The 24805-nt window shown below is 36.7% G+C and overlaps 1 protein-coding gene across 1 annotated transcript in view; it reads left to right on the top strand.

The window, feature by feature from the left end:
• The window catches only part of SCAPER (S-phase cyclin A associated protein in the ER), a 174268-nt gene that overhangs the window by 8586 nt on the left and 140877 nt on the right, over positions 1–24805 (top strand). Inside the window, exons 4-6 of the mRNA XM_075713679.1 lie at positions 5489–5559; positions 12165–12362; positions 24205–24305. Coding sequence (XP_075569794.1) covers positions 5489–5559; positions 12165–12362; positions 24205–24305 — 370 coding nt within the window. The remainder of the gene's footprint in view (positions 1–5488; positions 5560–12164; positions 12363–24204; positions 24306–24805) is intronic.

The raw sequence follows: 24805 nt of genomic DNA, 5'->3' as shown, positions 1-24805 counted from the left end.
TAATTTAAAATGCTGGATTTCTTTTTTCAGTTCGTATCTTTTCTTTTTCTGTTTCCTTTGAAAATTGTGTGCTTGTGTCCTTCTTACTGTTTAACTTTTCTTCTGAAAGACTTGTGTATTTTATGGGTAAAAGAGCAATAGTGAAACGTATTGCAATCAAAACCTTCTAATTCCTTAATGGAAATATATAGATCCAGTCAATAAGAAATGTTTCCTTGAAAAAGGAGAGAGATTTCTGGAATGCCAGGTGGCATTTCTGTTACATGTTTTGGAGCAGTGTGCACCATTGTTATGTCAGTTATGAATACAGATCAATGACATGAGAAAATCCAAAACATGGTGGCAGTGGTCTAGAAGAGATAGTGACTGTTAACACATTTCAACTATTGAAGTTAAAACATTCCTTCACAGAATTCACTAATACGCAGCAGATTCTGTTGGATAGACTAATTAACAGTACAGTTGACTTTGTGTTCTGGGAGGAGAGTCTTATAGCTGTGAAAAATTCACTAGTCTGTCTCTAGGCTATTCTGTCTCCAGAACTAAGTTTGCATTCCAAACCTGTGGCCCCTAATTGTCTATTGCAATTGCTTAGATCTTGCCCACCTTGGAAAGCTGTGATCATTCTAATAAGTTTAATATTTGTAACTGTTCCCTTCTTATTTCCTATTTGTTTAAAATCACTTGGACTTTCGCCATATAGAATGCATTTGTAGATTAAGCATTTCAGGGTAAGGAAACATATTTTATTGGTTGAAAGGTACCTGGCACACTTTGGGGAGCCTGCAGTATCATCTGCTCCTTTAGCAAGAGCCTGCTGGAGTAAATAGGTTTTGCAGCATGTGATGAAAGTCATGAAACGTGGCTTTCTTTGGCCAAGTAAGGAAGTTGTAAGAGTCGTGACTGAAAACATTGTGTGTTAGCCCTAGCAACATTGGATCTGATTGTAATGGCAGAATATAACGTGAAGGGAAGGGCATTCTTTAAGGCTCATAAGTTTCTTACCTTGAATTTCACTGAAATGAATGGAAATCCAGTCTAGTGCTGGTAGGTGAATACAGGGCCATTATATTCTGGATGAGAGAGTGATGGTGATTTGTAAAGTAATTTTGTGCAGGATATATTGCTGTACTTCAATCTGGAGGTGGAAAAACATGGAGAATTTTGGTCATATCCATGGTTGAAGGCAGTCATTTCTCTAGATCCTTAGCATTGTACGGTTAGAAAAACCATATCTGCTACTGCTCTACAAACTTTTTAGAAGATATGGTTTATAATAATATTAGAAACTTCAATATGCATCCTCAGTTGAGGAGTCAAAAATAATCAGTCTTGTCTGGTTGCTTCCTCCAGGCGGATGCCTCTGCCTTACTTTAAATGAGGTTCAGGCAACCACGTCTTATCCAAGCCTCATTTTTGCGAAAATGTTTCTTAAGATGGACAATTGCACCAGCTGGGCTAGTAAGATAGATTCTGGAGTACAGACTGGTTATATGTAGCAGTAGCACTATAATGTAGACTAACTGTTTTACAGGTTTTATAGACAACATGGAAGAAGAGAGGTGACACAGTAGATTTCTCCCCCTGTGTTTAAGAACTGGACGAAAACAACAGAATGCTTACCCAATTGTATCCTCAGATTCATTCAAGGAGATGAAATATAATTTAAAATTGTTATCGTTCCTGCTGAAGGTCTGATGATGAACAGTGTCAAAGGCACTGAAACAGCATATTGGCAGTTGATCTCTGCCATAGTGAGAACAGAAATGAGGGCTACTATTAATTACTAAATTTGAAGGCGATTCCCACATTTTACATATCAGTAAAACTATCCAACAGAGAGAGAGGAGAGGGATGATTGTTGAGATTGTTAGTATAAAAGATAGATTTTGGAAATAGTTTATCAGTGGCCTTTTTTTGGAGATATTAGCACCTCAGCTTTTTGTGACAGGAAGTCTTCACAAATCATAAGCTCTGTGTGCTTCATCTTTAATTAGCAGACAGAGAGGAAATGGACTTCAAGGGTAAAATATGACTGTAGCTCCCTGAATGCTGCGAAACTTTCCTACTTTATATATTTCACATTGGCATCTTAATAGCGAATAAGATGATAATCTTTGGTCACTATTGTTCTTTCCTTAAAATTCAGTAAATTTCTAGCAGATAATGTCCTTCATATGTCATTGAGTTCCTATGCATCTCACAGCAATGCTGGTATTGTATAGTTATATACCGGTAGTCACTGAACATAGAATCATTTAGGTTGGAAAAGACCTTTAAGATCATCAAGTCCAACCATTAACCTAACACTACCAAGTCCGCCACTAAACCAATTAAGGGGAGAGGAATAGTTAATTTCATGTTACCTGGCTTGGTGGCTGGATTATTTTTTAAGGAAAGTAAAACTAGAAATCATTAAGGTTGGAAAGGACCTCCAAGATCATCAGTCCGATTGTCAACCCAACACCACCATGCCTACTAAACCATGTCCCAAAGTGCCACGTCTACATGTTTTTTGAACGCCTCCAGGGATGTTGACTCCACCACCTCTCTGAGCAGCCTGTTCCAATGCTTGACCACTTTGTCTGTGAAGAAATTTCTCCTAATATCCAACTTAAACCTCCCCTGGCGCAGCTTGAGCCCATTTCCTCTCATCCTATCGCTAGCTACTTGGGAGAAGAGACCAACGCCCACCTCACTACAACCTCCTTTCAGGTAGTTGTAGATAAGGTCTCCCCTCAGCCTCCTCTTCTCTAGGCTCAACAATCCCAGTTCCCTCAGCCGCTCCTCATAAGGCCTGTGCTCCAGACCCTTCACCAGCTTCGTTGCCTTTCTCTGGACACACTCCAGCACCTCAATGTCTTTCTTATAATGAGGGGCCCAAAACTGGACACAGTATTCCAGGTGCAGCCTCACCAGTGCCAAGTACAGGGGGACAATCACCTCCCTGCTCCTGCTGGCCACACTATTCCTGATACAAGCCAGGATGCTGTTGGCCTTCTTGGCCACCACCTGGACACGCTGCTGGCTCATGTTCAGCTGGCTGTCGACTAACAACCCCAGGTCCTTTCCACTGGGCAGCTTTCCAGCCCCTCTTCCCCAAGCCTGTAGCGTTGCATGGGGTTGTTGTGACCCAAGTGCAGGACCGGGCACTTGGCCTTGTTGAACCTCATCCAGCTGGCCTCGGCCCATCGGTCCAGCCTGTCCAGATCCCTGTGCAGGGCCATCCTACCCTTGAGCAGATCAACACTCCCACCCAGTTTGGTGTCATCTGCAAACTTACTGAGGGCACACTCAATCCCCTCATCCAGATGGTTGATAAAGATATTAAACAAGACTGGCCCCAATACTGAGCCCTGGGGAACAGTGCTCGTGACCAGCCACCAACTGGACTTAACTCCATTCACCACAGCTCTCTGGGCTCAGCCATCCAGCCAGTTTTTTTACCCAGCAAAGAGTGCACCTGTCTAGGCCATGAGCCACCAGCTTCCTTAGGAGAACATATGCATCACCATTCAGCAGTGCTCTTGTGTTGTCACTACTTGTGAACATAAAAGGACAGAAGCACGAAGGAAGACAGCTTCTCATAACCAGAGGCATTTATTAGAAGAAAAAGACTAATAAAGCTCAGAAATGTGGCTGCCGCTGAAAGACAAAACGTTTTGGCCCATACACCTTAAGAAAAAATTAGTCCCTGCCAGACATTTTTTGCTTTTAAGTTTGCAAAACCTGGTATTTACTTAAGTTTTGTCTTCTCTAAGTGTCTGTCTTATATAGAAAGTGCCTGAAAACTTGCTTTTGTCTTTACAGGAGACTTGTTCAGACATTTCCCACTTCTTACATGATGGATTAGTATTCTGTTTTTTGTAGAATCTAAAGAGACTGCAACCTTTTTCTGTGTTCATCTGCCCTGTTTTAATTTTAACATACCCGTGTTTGTTGTAAGCCTTTTCACTGTGCAAGTTCTGTATGTCATTGCGTTCAAAATCTTTTCTTTGCAGAATGTAGATCATCTCAGAAGAGAGACTTTGGTGATTGAAATATTTCAGTTATAATTCTGACATGGAACTGATCCACAGTTTAAGCTTTTTAGTGAATAGGAAGTTTTTATACGTACGGTAGTTGAATCAAATTTTTTCCTGAATCCTGCTAAATTGAATTCAGTATATTAATTTGTACCTGTTGTTTTGGCTAATGTAGCATTTTAAAAATGAATTATAAAGCAAATGATTTTTAATTTGTTTTAAAATTGAAGGCCTTGTTCCCTGGAATAGCCAATGATGCAAACCAGCTGTACAGCTGCTTGATTAAGACAGGTTTACAGCTGCTTTACATAAACAGAGCAATGTAAAACAGCTGGACTGTGTTAGGGAATTTGGCCTAAGAACTGTTAAAAACTCAACTGGACAATTCTGAAATTCAAGAATCATCTCCGTGGTCGAGGAAGGAACTGTATTCAACTCATGCATTTATTTGCTTGGCTACATCCAGCTAAATAATCTTGAAACTTTTACTTAGATGTAATCTATGCTAGTGAGTACTCTTACCATAGTATTTTGTCTTACATGCTTACATTTTTGGTAATTGGATCCTGTGATTTTCATGTTGTGCAAGTTAGATACTAAATTGGAGGAATAAAACTTTAAAAAAAATTTTTTTTTTTTTTTTTAAATTACCCCTGAGCAAATCTCAAAGATTAAACGGAAGCATGTCAGGTAGGTCTATGCTAATGCAAATTTATCTATGCAGAGATAACACTTGATCAATTAAGAAATTGCCACCACCACAGCACTGAGACCTGGAATGATCCTTTCTAACTGTGGGAATTTAAACTGATTTTGGAAGCATAGTTGCTAAAGTACCTGTCTCCTTCCACTGCTTATATGAAGTGACATTTGAGAAGGCATTTCAGCTCTTAAGGGGACTGACTCATGCTCTGTGAATGCTTTTCTCTCTTCCTTTGGCTACCTAAATGTAGGTGAACTAAATCCAGTCCTAAGTTCTGTTTTTCCCTATTTTTCTTGGCAGAAAATACGTAAATCTACTGGTAGGTGGTTTGAACAGTTTGAGAAAAACTAAATTATTACATTTGTTTTTCCTAAGAAAGATATTCCTTGTTTTAATTCTGTAATTTCTGAATAGTCATTCAAGAGCAGACTTTTTAAAAATCTATATAGGAAACTAGTATCGTATTTGACATATAGATTGTAGTGATAACGATTTTTCAAAGGCACTGAGCGCTTAAAGGTAGGTTATCTTTGTTCAGTGAAGCCTGTAATTCTTTCTTCGTAATTTTTTTTTGTTTTCTGTGTGTTTTCTGGTAGTATCCACATTCTGAACTGTGGAATATATATTTGGAATATACAATTTTACAGACCTCTTAAGTTGTGCCTATATCAGTACATTGCAAGGTGGGATACGTGCATTTTAGAACGCTCTATCTAATTAAAATTGTTATTGTTGATTAAAACAGTTGTTTTTCCCACAGGAAAATCAAAATGGCAAGCTGGTGGAAAAACAAAGAGGGTGACTCAAGCAACACACAAGACCGCAAAACAGGTATCTGTTACTTTTTTATTTTGGTTATGACAAAATTTACAACATAAAAATGTTTTGTGATATGACCGATACATTATTGGCTGAATAAGACATAAATAAAATTGTGCACACATTGTATTTTTAAAACATACAAGTTTCAAAGTCAAGTATTCAGAAGTTAAAAAACACCAGAACATAGGTTATCTTCCTCAGCCTTTACTTTTGTCATTTTCTAACCACTGGATGCATGACTTTTTGGCATTAAAGTTATTTTAAGGGAAGGTGCTGTTCAACAATAAAATGATACAGGTTATTCTTCCTATAAGCATGCTACTTATACAAAGGGTACCTTTCTGCACAATTTCTAATTTAAGGAAATGCTTTATTTCCTGTCCTCATGTGTTAATGGCTGAAGAAGTTTGGTTTAAAGTTTCAATATATCCTATTTTGGAAAAATTAGTCCAGATGAGTAAAATTTCTGAGAGTTACGACTGGAAAGTGAGTGACAATCTTTATTACATTAATAAAGTAATACCTCAATCTTTTCTCGTGTTGCTTTTTTTTTTTTTCCCCCCAGTTGCTTTTCTTTGATTAATGGATTTAGCTATTAGTATGGCTTTAGCCATTTAGTATTTTGAGACAGTCTGTCAGATTTTGATAATACGGCATGTGGAAGATGTTATTTTTTGAAAAAGAAAAGATGTTCTGTTTCCATAAGAGATGTACTTGCATCTTTAAAACATAGGCATGTTAGTTTCCTAATTTAGTTTAGCAGCTATTAAGCTTGTGTTCTCTTTCCATGTACCAGTATGTTACAAACACTGTTTCCTGGTTTTCTTGTTCGGTAAAGGTGGAATTTTATTGATGTAGTTGGGGCTCCCTGTAAGGGTTTACCCTCAGGACCTTTTGGATAAGAGTAACGTGCTACTAGTTTGGGTTCTCTCTATTTTAACCACTTGGGATTGTCTAAATAGTGAGTTTTCAGGAGAATACTTGATTGTTATTCAGTGGCTCTGTGTGGGATTGCTGTACTAAAACTCTATTGTAGAAACATAGTGCGTTCCTAGTGGGTACAATTCAGGTTTGAAATGGACTGCCGAGTGTCTGTGCATCTTGGCAGTTCAATTTGGCAATTCAGCACCTTAATTTCTACTGCATTTCAGACACTGGATACTGCTGTAAATTGGTGGCTTTTTTGTTACTTTTGTTGAGCCTTCAGTTTTAATTTTCCTTTATGTATAAGTGGGCCACTAATCTCAAGAAAAAATTTACAAGGACTCTTTCATATGATCTCATCAACCTCATCTTCTTCTCAGTAGGGTGCTGGCAAATCTACATTCAATAAATTTTGGCATCCTGAGAATAAATATACACTTCATAATTTCCAGAACTCCAAGGCAAGTTACTGAAACTATTTTGGGTGGGAGGGCGGGAGAGATTCAGTTTTAACACCACTTTCATCATCCACACTGAGTTACTTGAGATGTAAGAAGGAATAAGGAATGTTCCCATGTTTCTTAACTTCAAAGGCACAAAAGCTTTACCTTCTCTGCAGTTGAAGGTTTGAACTATCACTGCAAGCGAGATAATATGAACTAGCCTCTCTGAATCTTTGCCATTCTTGGTTGGGTTTTCTTCTAGCGAAGACAAGCTTCAGTGTAGGCCTGCTAGATCACATCTATATAAGCCATCATCCCATACTGGGTAAATGTGTTTGTAAACACTGTGTTTTGGGTTATTTTGTTTGGTTGGTTTTTTTTAGTTTTGGGTAAGGGTATTGTCAAAGGCTAAGGGAATCTGAGATCACTTAGACGATTCAGAAATCAGTACTTATATCCGGTTAAGAATGATGTGTAGAAGCTTGCAGGATTGGAGCTTTAGAACTCTGCCCAGAAAAACTTAATTCTGTATCCTTGTGTCTTGTCAGTGGAAAGAGGCTTATGCCTCAACTACTAGCCAAAGTGAAAAATCAGCTAAGAGTTAGTTGGAAGCACTAGGCACAAGGATGTAGGTGGAGTTTATGTGGCTTGGGTATAGCTTCATCTTGGTGAACGTGTGGGATCGTTGCCTTATCTGTCTTTGGACTACGCCGTTAGAAATATTTTGTCCTGTGCTCGTACGTTCCCTCTGAATACCAGAGAGATCAAGAGATGTTATCTCTGGAAATAGAGTTTCACTGCTGCATCATTCCCAACCTGAACGTGACACTGAAAAGCATGATCTGGTCAAAAGTACGTACTTCTAATAAATACTGTTTAATTAAAACTTAATTCTAGGAAGGATGAATAAGGATAATAAAGCTATAGCTGTGTGTCAGCACAGAAACTACAGTCTTGAAAAGTCTGTACCTAATCCAGCATTTCTTGCTTTTCACAGTGAGATTGGTTTGATTCATTAGAAAATTTGCTTAAGATGCTTACAGGTAAAGATTCTGTTGAACAATATACAGATTAACTCAGAAATCCCGGTAGTTTTTTGGTGCTTGCGTTAAACATTTGTACAGAATATAACAGTCTGTATAAAATAGTAGTAGTATCTTTATATTAGAAGTAGTCTTTGCTGCAACTCTTAAATTGAAGTGAGTACTAGCTTTCATTTCAGTAAAGTTGGTGCCAGTCAAACTCGATTAAGTTTGAAAATAGTTTGCTGAGTTTGATCTTTTTTCATGGAATTTCTGGAGACTGAAGTGCCAAACATGGGACACGATTTGGCTGCTTCTCTGAAAATGGACTTCTGTTTCCTTGAGTGGCAGATAGCAGGCTGTGACAAATTCAAATGTATAGTGTTAGAACTAGCTTGTATCAGGAACTTAAAATATTATTTCTATTAACTAGCTGCCAACTTAATGCTTATCTGCTTGTGTGATTGTGTTTACAAGAAATTTGGTAGTTCAGGGATCTGCATCCTTTCAGAGGTGTTCTACTGGAATATGAGTAACTGTAAATGTTGCTTAGGTTTTACTTAGACACTGGAAATCGCTTACAGGGGTAATGGAACTGCTACAACTTACAGTAGTTAACACAGTTCAACATGCTGGTTTTGCTCAGTAAAATATGGCTGACATACAAGAAAGACAATAAATGGATGTCAAATATAGTAGATTGATAACATTTATTGCTAAATATCAAAACATATTCCATGACACTGTCTTAAAGAAACATTTGAAAATGCATGGTTCCCATTCCAAAAACAACTGATCCTTTATATCAACAATATTAGCTGAATGAGTAGAAACCTAATCACTTTACCAAGGTCACATTTTATAGATACCAGGCAGGAAAAGGTAACACTGTTATTTTAATATAGCTATTTATGATTCTGTAGTTAAGGTTGTGTCATGATGAACTGTATTTTAAAGGAGCTGTAAATTAGCCAGTATTACCTTTACTTTAAAGCTTTATGTACAAAGTCTTAGCTAAGGAGCATCTTTTCTCCAAGCTGTTCTTTAAGAGGGGACTTTCATGTCAAAGAAGAAAAAATATGAAATACTCTGATGTATAAAACCCTTCTGAAATTCCTGTTCTTTGGTTGTTTATGGCATGCATCTTTTCTGAACATGTCTCTCGTGCATGCATTAGCTGGGGTTCATCTGGAGTATGCTTAGAGTGTTTTGAGATACAGGTAAGGGTAGCAAAGATGGGAGTACGATTGTAGTGAATCAGGTCCCCATTCTTCCCCTTCTTACAGAAAAGTTAGAATCTGAACACAAAGGCAGGTGAGAGCATAACCATTTTGACAGCCCTGTGTCTACCTCCCTAATTACAAAGCGGAATTTGCTGTGTTTAATGTCGTCTGGTACAGGTAGTCAGAGCACTGGGGGGAATAAGCAGACTGGAACCCAGAGAGAGAGGCTACCAAAGAAACAGAGCTCTGGAATCCACCAAACGGTTTGGCAGGTTCTATCTTCGTGTCAGGGTTCATTTCTCTTGTAATGGGAAGCTGTGTTTATGGTGTGAATTTATCAAACAAGGACCCTAAAATCTAGAGAAGAAAGGCATTTATATTCTCAAATACAGGAACTGAAAAATCATTTGGTTATTGCCTGCTTTCCCATTCTGTAGTTTGAGCAGGAGAAAGACAAGTTCATTTACATGTTTCCTAAGCATGCAGGGAACTTCTTGTAGCTTAGGCGCAATTTGTTGGAATTCAAGAAGAATCCACGAAAAACAAAGAATCCTCTTAAGGAGAATGAGGAAAAATTTTTTTTTCTCTCCCTATTCTATGTATTTCATCATAAAAATATTATTATAGCTCTTCCTTAAAAGTACTTTCATTGGTAAGTCCATCCAAAACTATGCTGCAGTCCTGATTACCTTATTTTGCCTATGGTCTAAAATGACTTTTCTGTAAAAAATTCTGTCTCCAAGTATGTTGAGTTTGACCTTGGTTGGATGCCACCAAGCTGCTCTGTCACTCCTCTCCTCAGCAGGACAGGTGGGGAGTAAATGAGATGGAAAAAAAACCCCAAAACCTCATGGGTCAAGATAAAGGCAGTTTAATTTAAAAAAAAGCAAAAGCCGCATGTGGAAGCAAAAAAAGAAAACAAAGTTTTTATTCTCTACTTCCCACCAGCAGGTGGTGTCCAGCCACTTCCTGGGAAACAGGGCTTCAGTATGCATAGCGGTTGCTCCAGAAGACAAATGTAAATAACAAATGTCCCCCCTTCCTCCTCCTTTCTCTTAGCTTTTATTGCTGAGCAGATGTCATACGGTGTGGAATATCCCTTTGGTCAGTTTGGGTCAGCTGCCCTGGCTATGTCCCCTCCCAAGATCTTGCCCACCCCCAGCCTACTGGTGAGGGGGGGAAATGTTGGAGAGACAGCCTTGATGCTGTGTGAGCACTGCTCAGCAGCAGCCAAAACACCGGTGTGCTCTCAACATCTTTCTAGCTACCAGTACAAAGCACAGCACTGTGAGGGCTGCTGTGGGGAAGATTAACTCCATCTCAGCCAGACCCAATACACCAAATATAAACTTAACTGCCATTAAACTCACCTTCTGGCACAAAGAAATAATGTTTCCCAGCTTTTTGTATAGGAGACAAAAAGGCTTGAATCCCAGTCAGTTGTTCTGCTATTGACAGTATTTCTAGCTATTAATTAGATATTATAAACTCTGTGTACTGGCTTGTGCAATGTTGGTTTGGTTGTTTTTATTCAATTGCCAAAAGTAGAGTTTTTAGAGTGGAATGTTTGTGGTAATCCCTACAAGTGTAAGTAAGAATTGATTTTTCTGGAGATCTGTGCCTCAGTGGACCAATGCATGAAAACTGCAGTAAAGGTGCTATTAAAATGAATGCATTTAAAAAAAAAAAAAACCACCCAACCCAAAAGAGACTATTGTAGCATGTAGCTAATACCTCCATCACAAAGTGGCACGCAGTTGGGCATCACTTTGGGTTTACTGGAGGTGCTTAATCCACCTGGCTACTATGGAGTGCAGAAGCTTACAGAAGTCTGTCATGGTAGCAGGATTTTTCTGTTTGTTTTTTGTTGTGGGAGAGAATTTCAAGTTTAATAAGGACAGCGTCATGGGGCCAAGTGCTGATTTGGTATTTTCAGCCAAATAGGCATGCTTCGGAATCCTTTGGAATATCCTGTGCAGATAAGTGACAGTGTATCTCTGTCAAGGAGACATAACTTCACATGAGTGACTAAGCTGAACACACACGGTCAACAGGAACATATCACTGAGGTGGCATAACAGTACTTCCAAGTAGGTATGTAGTGATTCCTGTCTGTGCCAGCATTTGTGAAGACAGTTGGATGTTCTCCCTCTGCTCCCATCACATTTAGCATATTGGCAGTTCTCTGCATCTGTGCAGTGATGTAGGACTAGATCAATTAGCCTGCATATTAACACTAAAAATCAAACAACAGATTTGTTGTAGTTAAAGCTGTTAAATTACAACTTAAAATAGCATGAGGACACTTTCAGATGGTGTAAGTAGGAACAGCTTGATTCATTGGCACAGCACTTACATTGGGTTGAATTGAGCTTGCAGTGTTACCAATATGGTGAGTGGAAATCTTAGTACAAGTAGTCTTCTAAATTGTGAAAGCTTCCTTTCGTAACTAATTCAGTGCTTGCTGGCATCTCCTCTGCAGTGTAGCCATAACATATTGATCAAAGGGCTGGTCACATCAGCATTTCACTGATGTTAATGCTCATATGTTACAATGAGGGTTTGAAACAATAAAGTCATGTGTAATGTCTTGGTAATAGAATTTAACTGTGATGGAATATTGCTGGTGTGACTATTAGTAAAATGTTATTTTCATTTCTGGGTGCACATACTTGCCAGAATAAGTAGTACAGGGTATGTAATTAGAAAATGTAACTTTCCAATGTGTTAAGAGGCAGAGTATCTTGTACTGTTGTGCAATGTGAATGTTGGGTTATAAATGTCAAAGAAACAGAATCTAGTTCTACATAGCTGCTGCATATGTTTAAGATAAGAAAGTGTGTTTTAAAAAACTCCAGTGGGGTGATGTAGTCTTCTTCAGTGCAAAATTTCTTGTTTACAAATGTTTGAATATGTGGAAAAAAATGTGTTGCACAGAAGCCCAACCCCTTACTGTACTTTTGTTTTTTGTTTTCCTTTTCTGTTGTATCTTGCTTTTTCAGAGCACTACTATAGACTGTAAATTAACATCAGCAGCAGCTGGAGATAAAAACTTTGACAAGAGCCCAACAAAAACAAGACAGCCTCGAAAAGTTGATCTGCGTGCTCGATACTGGGCATTTCTTTTTGACAATCTCAGACGGGCAGTTGATGAAATCTATGTTACCTGTGAATCGGATCAGAGTGTAGTAGAATGCAAGGTAAGTCTTCAGCTGTTCTTTGTCTGTTGTGACATGGCTCTTACCGTGGTTTTTTTATACTTTACAAAAAAGCCAAAAGAGGAATTAAAGCTTCGGAAACTTACTTTTTGATTTGTATTTAGTGAAGGCTTGTAAATAGGAAAACAGATGGCCTATTTATTCAGGTTTAAGAAGATGCTTTCATCTTAGGCTGTGACTAATTTTTGAAGTGTATAAAAATTGTAGTGATGTACATAATGTTATTAGATCTCTTTTCTTATGAAATCAGTTTTTGCTTATTGAGTTCTGATTTTGTTAATTTTCTGACTGAACACTGATTTATTTATTTTTTCCCTGTAATGTTCTTTACTGTAGGTGGCACTGTTGTGATTCAGCCTTCTTCACATTCATTTGCTTTCTGTTAAGTGGCTTAATTACACATTGCTCCCTTTTTGCAGTGACTGTTATCACTCCTGATTCTCTCGGTGGTGTTAGTGATTGGTGGTCAAGCGTAAAAAATGTCTGGCTGGGATGTCACTGTAAGGCATGCTTTGAATAACCTGTGTTTGTGACAGCTTGTGCATCTGTTTTATGTTTTATGACGATTTTCTAGTAGATCTGTAGAAAGACCGTTGTCATTTAATAAAAATCACTCATTCTTTAGACACGGAATTTGTCACAAGCATTAAGAGAAGCCAGAAGAATATGGTATAAAACAAATGTTAAAGATGCTTCTTCTGTTTTCATATTAAACATGGCTGAAAACACATTCTGGAAATGATTATCTAATCACTGTAAAAAATTACATATATCAATTTAAGTATACTTTTTTCTTATCATATGCATCTAGTTCTCTGTTGTAATCAGACACGGCCAAATTGACTTTGAGATTAGCGTACAAATACATTTCATTGAAAGCAGGTTTGAAAACTGAACAGTAGCTAGAGGCTTCCAAATTGCTGGTTGGTCTAACACAATGTAACATTTTGTTACTGAACTGTCTTCCTGCTCAGGGAACTTCTCTGGAGAAATTTTTTGGTTTAAGAAAATCAGTCAGCCTTGCAATATAATTAGATTACAATTTTAGACTTTGTGATTGAAAGAACAGAAGCGTATTTGTATCATTATCACATATTTTCCGGATTAGATATCATTCAGTATTTTTAATTGTGCTACTTGATCTGTTTTCGGATGGAGATATTACATAGCTTAAGTGAAAAGTCTTCATTTTAGTAGATGCTTGACAATGATGTATGTATCTGTGTGTATCAGATTACTTGTTTGCAAAACAGGGTTGGAAGAAACAAAAAATGAGTAAATAAGGGAGTCCAATGTCATGTGTTGTAAAACTTATTTAACATTCATGTTGCATTTACCTTTTAAAAGATCTTTTTGTCTCAGCACAAAAAAGTGCCTTACCTGAGTAGCTGGACTATGCGTTTGTGCTATGGTCTTTTGTTTGTGAGATTTTTCTTTTAAAGGTTACTGTTAAACGATGATTATTACTCTTTTGATAAATTATAAAATTTCTGTTAATTAAGTTATGACGTATAGAACTGTTGAGTCTTGCAAATTATTTTTAGTAATAAGGTTTCACTCTTATCAATTCTATTGATTGTCGTTATTTATTTTGGGGTGCTTATTGTTGACAGATAAAGTCCAGTTCCTACCAGAGGTGAAATTGTCAATGTGTTCTAGCTAATCGCTTACAGCAGAATCTCTTACCTGCTGGTTTTTGAAGTGAGTGCTTTACATAACTCTTAGTAGACAGGCATATAACATTTTTGGTACTATGTACATAGGCTTCAACTAGGGAGTGATCAAACTTGTCATGCTTCAATTTTGGATGGAGTATTAGTGATGATGAACAACAGATCCTTGTGGAAACTGTGACTCTTCCTCACCTCTGATCCTGAAAAACTAGTGCTTGCTGTCCTCCATCAACTGAAATACCTTGTCTAAGTGCAGCTTGCATATTATGGAATATATAGAAAGTGTTTACTGTAGTACCTCAACCTCTTAGGAGTTCATAAATTAAAATCATGATCTAGATTCGGAGTTCAGTTGGCAAATGATACTTGAAAAGCACTCGTGACATTGTTTCAAGAATTCATGTAGTTTAGTAGAAGGCCTATGTCTTGCCTTTAAAATAGCTTAACTCAGTCTTTAGTTTGATCATTGTAATTTGTCTAATTACAATGTGACTCAGTTCAGGTACGTAATCATCATTTGCTTATCTAAAACACTTCACTTGTTTTATTGCCTTGGCTTTGGTAGTCCTATATACATTCTTAGCATGTTATTCCCAAGCACCAAGTTTCATACTTTGTATTGACTGTTCTGATCGTGCCTGGTCAGATCTTGCAATACCTCTGTTTGTTCCTTTTCTTGGTACTTGAAAATGTTAAAGTAATGAACAGAATCTGGATTCCCCGTTTTGTGTTAGCTTGGGTGTCTACTGTTGCAGGAAGGATGGCTGTAGCAAGTTTCTATGTGTTATTCCAGGGGTGGCTCCAACTGTTTGAATGTGCAGGATTGGGAGAATGCAAAGTGATTTTATGCCTCTGAATGAGGCATATGTGAATAATGGCATAACATGAGGCATAATATGAATTCTGTGTGGTCTAATGAGGTATCTCCATAACTCTGCTATCGTTGGTAGAATACCAATAATGCAGATGTGGCATGGCAAAATATGTTAAGCTTCATTGGCAGGAAAGTAACGTGTATAATCCTCTTCGTAGGCTTTTGGATTTAGATCAGGTTTAATGCAGTCATACCATGTGTCTTGTCTGTTCTTGTATATCCGTGATTTTCTGTCATCCCTGCCGTAACTTTTAATATCAGTGGACCAATTTAAATCAATTTAGTCAGTATAGATTTCATGAGAATAGGTGACTAGCTTGGAAGAAGACGTCAGGTGAAAGTTCACGTTGCAGAAAAAACTGCCACTCAATCTTTATTAGACACCAGGGAATTCTGAGGGAGAACAAGAGAACATGAATGCACTGAGGGAAGAGGGATTGTGTGTGTGGTTGTTTTTTTGTTTTGTTTAATAAGTGCATGTCATTACATCATTTGTGGCACCAGAGAAACCGGTAAGGAGATCATGGGAAAACAGCCTCTACTAGATCCACAGTTTGCAGAACCAGTTAGGGTTTTTTTGCTTGGTGGTTTGTTGTAGGGTTGGTTGTTTGGGGTTTTTTTTTCTTTCTTTTTGGGCAGGAGGAGTTCAGCTAATTCTTATGCTTTTTCTGTTTTTATGTATGGCAGTGCTGGTCTTCTGAATATTTTAATTTTAAGATGAAAATTCCATTTATAATAAACGTTTACTAAAGCTCATTCTAAGAATGAAAATGGATTAGCTTCATTTTTATGCTGTTTTTTGCGAACAACTTCTACGACATGGAAAAGTATCTAGTGGTTAAAATGTTACAAGAGATACCAACAGACATATCAGCTCAGTTGAAAATGGATTAATGCATTTCTGCCGTACCTAAAGAATTGAGATGATTTTGATAAATAAGAATTTCATATTGCCATGTCTTTCTGTTTACTTTCTAAATTCATTTGACAGAATATCGTTAGCTCTTTTCATGAAGTACCATTTTTATTTTTACTGCTGGACATATGTGGGAAACAATATTAAATAAGGATTCAAAATGGTTAAACTGTTAACTTTTCCTTCTTTGTTTTTTTTTAAGTGGGATTTTGAAAAATCCTTTTTATTAAGATACACCTGTGTTCTCAAAAAATTCCTTAATCCATATTTCAACTCTTTAAGTGATATCTCCTCAAACTTGTGTCTTGGTCAAATGGGCATGTGCTGTTCTATTTAAACATTTTAGTTGTATAAAGATCATATTAAAAGACGACCCATGTAAAAATGAAATGTGACAACTTCTGTCATTTAAAACTTTCAGACAAATCTTATATAAAAGTGTTTCTTTTAATTTTGTACCTTTTGCTCTCTTGTAGTCTTACAAGTTGGTATAGTTTTATTGATCACATTGTCACTGAAGATAATGTCTGATGCTCCCAAATCAGAAAGGGCTCTAGTGGCTGGTTGTGGTTGAAACTGCAGACGAAAGGGTTGTGGTAAGGATACAAACAGTGGAAATGTGTGTAAGAGGATCAGTGGTTGTGTATATTTTCTCTCAACTTTGGGCACTGCTGAAGTTGGTATTTTGCTATTGATTTGGAATTGAGAACTCTGAAATCATGTATATAGGTATGGCTTTGATGCTTTTTGTGTAAAGATACAATGCTTTTTGTGTAAAGATACAATGGTTGAATTTATTTAATAAATATGTTTTTATATATATTTATAAATAATAAATAATAAAGGATTCTCAAGTTTAATCATCATCTTACTATATGTAAATCAGTTTGTGCAATAGCGATAGAGATTAGATATAGATTTGGCTATAACATTCAACATTTCAAATGGGTGTTCTATGCATCAGCTACGTTTCTGTGTGTCTAATGTTTATATGAATGTTTTATTACCTAGTATTTTCTAGTTTTGGGTGGTGAGCTTAGGCAGAAAAGAATTAGTAATGCCTTTAAATCTCTTTCTGTATGCTAACAGGAATTAAGCCCGTAATTATTTGTGGATGGAGGAAGGCAGATTCTGTAGCCAACTTTGGCCAGTGGAATTTTGGTTAATACAACAGAGAAATGCATTCTGCTGCTATTGTTTTATTGTCTTCAGGTGTCTCAGCAACTGAGTTTATAAATGTGTGTGTGTGTATATATATATATATATATAAAAAACCCCCACACCACACAATTATTTAAAACTTTTATTGATAGAGTTTGAGCAACTGGATCCAGCAGCTAAGGCTACAGTAAGCCTAGAAGAATCTCAAGCTACTTTAAATATAATTGTTGGGTTTTTTTTCCTCCTAGGATGGCTTCAGGTAGGGTGTTTGTTTCTTTTTTTTCCCTTTCAAAAAAGCTGAATTTTATGATGTGAAAATTTAGTTCTGTATTCTTTTTAAGTTGCTGTTTAGCATTAGTTAATGCTTGTAGAAACTTTTCTCTTTCCACCCATCATGACTTACTGGTATATTTCTGTAAGGTTTTGGCAAGGGCAGTTTCTCTCCTTTCTAATGCTTACAGATACATTCTTAAATCAGCCTGCCTTGAGTGTAGTTCAGTGAAAACAGTTTCATTCTGCTTGAGATTCTTATTCCCTCTTACAAAATGGAAAATCAGCAATGAAGTTCTGTTGTTCTGATTCTCATAGACAGCACAAGATACCCTAAAGAGGTGGGTAAAGCCTTTCTGTTAAAATACTTGACATGTTGCATGATGTTACTATGTGAAAGAACCAGCTGAAACAACTTTAGTTAAGGCCTTCCAATCAGGGTGATATCTGTGCGAGAGTTACAGTTGATTGAAGACCTCCCAGAAGGAGAGAGGGACTGACTTCATTAGGGTCTCTTGCTGAGAATGCCTTGTGAGGGCTGGTTTTGGTTCCGGGTATGCTAATTCTAATGATTTCAGTCTATGCATGTAGACTTGAGACCTATGGTCATCCACGCTGATTATTACTGGCTTTTAAGACAGCCAAGAAAATAAAACTGTTTCTAAACATGTTGGAGCTGAAGGTAGGAAAACCTTGGGTTTTCCTAACTTCAGCAATAGTTTGGTATAGTGTTCAAGTCGATCCAGACAGGACCTTGATCTTATTTTCACTGATAAAAGCCAATTCAACTCTGTCCTTTTTACTTTTTTTGGAGGATAAGTTTTGGTTTGTGGGTTTTTTTTCTTCATACTTTTCAGTTTTACAAATATGAAAAGTACCTGGTTCCAGGGAGGAAAAAACACAGAATCAAGGTTTGATACTTAAGGCTTTTTGGAAGAGATAATTTGTTATATGTGAATTTCAATTCTTTCCTTGTAGGCCTACAAATGCAAAGAAAGGTATGCCTTCCTTAGAAGGGTTATGAGGAAGTTAAGAAGAGTTATGAAGTAATTTATTTCCTCAACATAGGCCTCTAAGTGTTCTGTTTAGATACATTATTCTTGTTCCAGTGTCCTGGATTCCTCTGGATGAAAAAAATCTTGGCTTTCCAAACGAATTAACAAAAACACCCCCCAAAAAAACCTCAAATTGCAAAATCTGTGTTTTTAATAAAGGTTTATTCAGCATCTTTTGCTTTTTACACCTAAATTCTTTTAATTGCTACTTATTTCCCCCAAGTCCTCTGTTAAGTATATTTCTATCAATTTTATAACCATTTTGAGCATTAACTTAATACCTTGTTGTACTGATGTCTTCATTCTTTGAACCTCTAGAACATTTCCTGTTAGAAGGGGAATTTCAGTACAAAATGAACTCTATTATGTATGATTGAATCTATTTTCTTTTTATTCAGTAAAACCAAGGGGATTATGAGTTTCCCTGAAAGCCTAAGCCAATGATTCACATATTAGAACATGTATAATTCTTTTTTGGTGTTTCTCACAAGACAGTCTTTCATATCAATAGTGGTATTTGGAATATATATTCAAATTGTTTGAGACGGTGTAATTCTGCAGTTGGAATATCTCAGAAGTATGCTAGGCTGCCACTTATCACTCAGTTATAAAAAATGCTTCTGTTTTTGAATTTGGAGTTATTTAGGAAGAGTATGTTTATGTCTCTTTCTAAATAAATAGCCTGTGGCTGTATTGTGACAGTTGATGCCAAGTGAAAAACTTTTGTGAGCATTCCTCTGGCCTCTTTGGACATTTACATTTTCATTGTTGTCATCTTCTGGAGATGAATCAAAATCATTGAAGTCAGCAGTGAAGGACAGGAAAACAGGGTAATGACTGGGCATTCAGTCTCACAGATGGAAACGGATGGGATGTTCAGAATAGTAATCTATTCTAAAAAGCCAGATAATGAAAAGCTGGTGTCTCTTCTACTTGGCAGTCTGGATAATCCTATTCTTGCCTGTCCATCCTTTGCCTCATATGTATATTTACATTTTTCGTGTAAATAAATTGTGTGATTAAGTCCCTGCATGTGCCCCCTGGCTGCTACATTCATTCGTATGGAGAAAATTTACTTTGATAATGGTTACACTTCTCAGGAGCACATCCTTAGCAGATAGAGGATTATGGCTGTCATGTTATAGGTGAATCAGTGAGGAACAAACTGAGGCCAGATATGATGCATTTCACTTTTGACTCTGAGAGGCCATGTGTCCCAGCAGTTTTGCTTTCTAGAGTTTGCTGCTTACTGGTTTCTGCAAGCATAGTGTGAGAGTATTTAAAAAGGCATACCGATCGGGATAACTTTAGGTACTGGAAAATTATTCTGTTTTTCTCCTCTCTCCATCTGTTTTAGAGTGTTTTCTTTTTACTATTGTCTGCCATGTACTGAAGTTGGTATAATAAGAGTCCTTTGGCTGGAGGAGCTGCTTCCTTTCATCCTCTCCCAAAGTTGTAAGAACCACTTTGGCAATCATCTTTGCTTAACCTAACCCCAGAACTGGCTTTAATGTTTGTAATTCAACTGTACAAAAAAGGCTACAAGGAATTTTTTGAAGCAATTTTTGTGTCAAATTACTGAAACACCCAGTTAACCTTAAAAACATAGATTTAAAGAAAGGAGGAACTTAGGTTGCCTCGTAAAAATGTGCTCCAGTACAAGAAAATTGAATTTAGTTTGGTGAATATATAATCCAAAATATTTGGTGTAGATAATGAAACAATATAAAGTATGCATAGTTTGTAAAATAAAACACACATTTCTAGCCTTGAGAATAAGCTAAAGTACAGATGTGGTGACTGAGTTAATTTCTCTGACACGCATCCTACTATTTTGAATTGTATGATTTTCCATGCTTCCCTGTTTTCCTCCTCCTTGTTTGAGAATGGGAGAATAAATGGAGAAGATGATGTTTCAAAGCCGTTGTGTGATTTCCAAAGGGAACTTCTGTTTTTAAGGATTATAATAGGCCTATCTAGGATCCAAGTCAAGTTGTCCTGATTCAGGAATATAGGATTATTCTGATGTAGCTACTCTATGTATTAGAGGTCCTTCTTGATGGCAAAGTAATGAATATGATCACCCAGTTGAAGAGACTAGAAGTCCAACTTTGAGATAAATACATACATAGAAACCAAAGTAATGATGGAGAGCTGCAGAAAAGAAGGAAAAAGCACAAAAAGAGCTTTTTGGCACACGGGACTATTGATCAGAGGATTGAACAGAGGGGAGAAAGAAACAGGAGCTGTATTGTGAGTGTTTTCAGTTTTATGTCACAGATTTTCTTTTAAGTGTTGTTTTTTAACAGTAGTGCTTTCTTTTTTAGTTTGAACTGGCTCTTTAAAAATCGTACGGGATTGATATGACCTTGAAAAATAATGGGATTTAAAATTGTTTTGACTCTAGTGCAGCCGTAGCCTACCCCATAAAGGTTGCTTTTTGTCAGCACCTTCTCAAGTGGTACAAGTTTCCACTGCTTCAGCACCACAGGGTATATCTGCTACACTCGGTACCGTAGGTGAGCTAGAGAGCTATATTGATGTCCAAGACCCCAGAGCCCTGCACGCCAGTATTGTGTGTCAGTAGGACAAAGGGATGGCGCCAACCGTCCTGCTGTATGCGCCAGTAACTAGAATTAATTACAAACCAATCGAATCCGTTGCAGCCAATTGGTAAACTAATTGGTAATTTTAGCTGTACGTCTATATGTAGTTATCTGGATGCCTGTAACGGCGCTTTCAGAGCTACTTTTGTTCTGCTTCATCCTGCTTGACAAAATGGCCCTCATAGCTTTAGGGAGAAAGATGTGCATCAGTGAGTATGGGGCCGCTCCAGCTGCTTGTCTTGTTTGTATTCCCTTGTTCGTAAAACATGACTCGGGTTACAGCTGCATGGTTCTGCTCTGATCATTTCTGATAATCTGTAGCTAAACATTCCTTAAAATAGGTTAAACCATTTGTTGTATTTTTTTTCCTATGCCAAGTAACTTCAGAAATATAATTCATATTCAGATTGATTTCTTTTTTTTTTTTTTTTTGTGAGGAATATCTCAGTGGCAGGCTTGAAAAGTAAATGATTCAGAATTAAATTTTGCTTTCTATGCTCTTATTGTTAGTAACAGTCAGCACAACTTAGTATGGGCTAACCTAAATGGATATGAATTGAATTAGAAAGCTGAAATTTTATTAGTGAAACTGAAAAAAGAACTGGCTAAAATACTTGACTTGTTCATTTCTTGTAGCAGATTTTACTTACAAACTATTTTGTTGCTGTAAATCAACTGCCTTGTAAGAAAGATTTTTTGTTAGCTTTTTTGTGGAGTATTTCAAAACAAAGAGCAACTTTTACATCAGCAGTGGTATTCTGTTTGATTTCCCTTGTGTTTGACTTTCTTGTGACTTTTCCCTTATAACAACCAGCATATGCTCTGTATCTGTCATACGTACTAGTTAAAAGGGTACTTATGTGAAAACTGAAGCTGAATTTCAGACTTGCGTTTGTGTTAAACAAAATGAGTAATCATCCACATAATTTTACGAAAAAGCATTTTTGCATACATTAGAGGTCCTTTTTGTATTAAAAGGACAATTAAAAGTAAAGATGAATGGCACATGATGTTACAAAAATGTGCATTAGTTACCTGTACTGTAGTAGAGTGTCTTTACTGTTTTCAGTGTTAAAAGTTTTACTCTTAAAATTTGTAGTTACCCACTTAAGAACCAGTACGCTTTCATTTGTAATTGTTCCCAAAATATTTCTCAGTAATAATTATTTGCTTTGAGCAGAAAACTGCTCTTAATACCAGCAGGAATGACTTTGACGTAGTAAAGAATTTGCAAAACAGGAACGCTTTGTCATTAGTGTTTTTCCTTATACCATAAAATTACATCTATATTTTAAACTCTGCATGCGAAGCTCATGTAAATTTTCATAGAATTCAAGCTTCATTTATGGATTTTTATTATTTGCAGCACGTTGTCATCATAGAGTACAGTATACATTTTTCTTTGAAAGAATAGTTTTGAAAGGTTCTATTTCTGATTGATATGATCTCAAACTGTCTCCTTTAGCAATGTGTTAATGTGCTTCATTGGGTGATAATCAGCTCTGCTGAGAAGGTGCCTTATGCCTGTTGGTTGTGATGGTCTGTGTGTGTTTTGTCACATTCAGTAAATGATTTTTGAGTTTATATGTGGGTTTTTATATATATATATATGGTATATGCTAAAGAATTGCTCCTTTCTCTACCCGTAACAGTAGATAACTATAATTTGCTCAGTGAACAAAGCTAAGAGTTTAATCATACGGTCTTTTGCTCTGCTTTGCTGCAAAAAAATGGCAGTATTGTCTGAGCAAAGACTGCAGGATCCCAACTTACCTTTTAATTTTTTATTGTTTCTGTATGTAGTCTGACCTTGCTATAGTTACTACAGTTGTACATTTGACCAAACTGGAAATCAGTAGATACAGTTGATAATTTCTGAAAGTTAAGGATATTTTTATCAGAAACAAATCTCTTAGTTCCCTACTGTTCAGCCACTGGCATTTTATCTATTAATTTCTTCCTGATACAGGGTGAAGTCAGGTTAATTTTCTATGTCTTTTCATAACAGTTAATTTTATCTGTTAGAGACTAACACTAATTTACAAGATTCTAACTACTTAATCAAGATTTTGCAATATTTTCAATAAAACTCCAGCATGCCCACATAATTTCTGACAGCGTATGTTTAATCCTACCCATGAATTATGGGATGGACTAGATTGCTCTTAAGATCCCTCCCAGTTGTGTTATTTTATGATAATGTGTAAATCTTTCGAGCCATAAAATATGTTCATGACTACAGCTTTCAGTGATTAATTAACATAAAAATGCATAAATTCTTCGGTAACTCCGTATAGTTCAAAAGTAATTTTTAAAATGATAAAAAATTAATTAGTTTGTAATGGTCAAGAAGTATAATCTGGGTATTGGAGTTGTAAGGTCTGGACATGTACTTATTCCATAGACAAGAATGTGCAGTTAGTGACTTTTTTCACTTGTCAAGGTGGGCTAATTGGAGAAGAGAATGTAAACTTTGCATCTTCTAGCTAATGTCAAACATGATGATTTTATAAACCAAGTGTAATGCAGTGGTCTTTCCCTTTTTGCCTCTCAAAATATCACCATGAGAGTCTTCTTGATTAAAAACGGCTTTATTAGTCCAATAGTGATGATAATCTCACGTGACAATAGAATGTCTGTCATTAATCTGGACACACACAAGCAGACATCATTTGAAAGTTCTGCACGCTTGAAAGTTTGTAGGAACAGGATACGGTTTGCTGAACTTCAGAGGCGTAAGGACTACTTTTTTACTAATGCAGGGATCCCAGGATTCTCCAGAAGGAATTCCCTCTGTCTGATGCAGTTGCCTTTGTGTAGCTTTGTGTATTTTTACTTCAGAAACAGATTAATCGAGACATTTTTAGTCTCCCACAGGTCTATCAGGTTTTACAGGCAGTTTTGCTTATTTGATGAAATATGTCCAGCATATTTTAAAAGATAACAACTCTGACATAAAAATCCTGAAACAGTGATACTAATGTATGTTAGGAATTATTTTCTTGCCAAATTTTGCTGTTTTGTCCTTAGACACTGGTGCTCGCAAAGATCTTAGAAACTAAGTGCATGTTTCTTGATAGGATAAATGTTTTACTGTTTGTTCACATAAAAATATTAACTATTTGGGCTTTTTGTTTTCAGGGTTTTTCTTGGGTTTATTTTTTACGAGATCTACAGACTACTAATTTCCTACTTTCTTTTCAGTTTCTTTATTGGGGCGGGGGGGTTGTTTTTTAAATACAAAGGTTGATGTAATGACTGCTTTTCAGGAAGTTCTGATGATGCTTGATAACTATGTAAGGGATTTCAAAGCGTTGATTGACTGGATACAGCTACAGGAGAAGCTAGAAAAAGCTGATGCTCAAAGCAGGTAATTTGTATTTTTTTTTAATCTACATCTAAATACTGTCTGATAGTAAACTTCATTTTGTAGCAGAGATTCAGTAAATAGAACCAATTCTAATATCTGTTTTGGGGCATCAAGTAGGACATTTTCCTTTTGGACAGAATTGGTGTGAGGACAGAGTGGGAATTTTATCCTCTCTGTTAGTGTTACCAGTGAACAGCTGTGCTGGAAATGGTAAAGCGTTTGGAAGTATAGTGTCAGAAAGGTAAAACTGGTTATGTCATTATAGTTTGTGCCTAGTGCTGAATTTGTGCCTTGGTGCCTAAGTTTTAGCTTTGAGAGGTAAATGAGAAGTAAGGTTTTGCTGGTATAATTTGTGCCTGTAGAAGATGGAAGACCTGTATTATGTGTGGAGTGATACAGTTCAGTTCTTCCATTTTAGGTAGTGAGATCAATCACCCATCTGCCTAGGTAGAGACAAAAAGTAGACAAAATGTGACAAAGTGGTTTTATTAGTTGATTAT

This window comes from Pelecanus crispus, chromosome 7 (genome assembly GCF_030463565.1).
Source record: "Pelecanus crispus isolate bPelCri1 chromosome 7, bPelCri1.pri, whole genome shotgun sequence".
Classification (NCBI taxonomy): Eukaryota; Metazoa; Chordata; class Aves; order Pelecaniformes; family Pelecanidae; genus Pelecanus; species Pelecanus crispus.
Note: the sequence above shows the minus strand (reverse complement) of the source record. Positions and strands in the feature narration are given on the sequence as shown.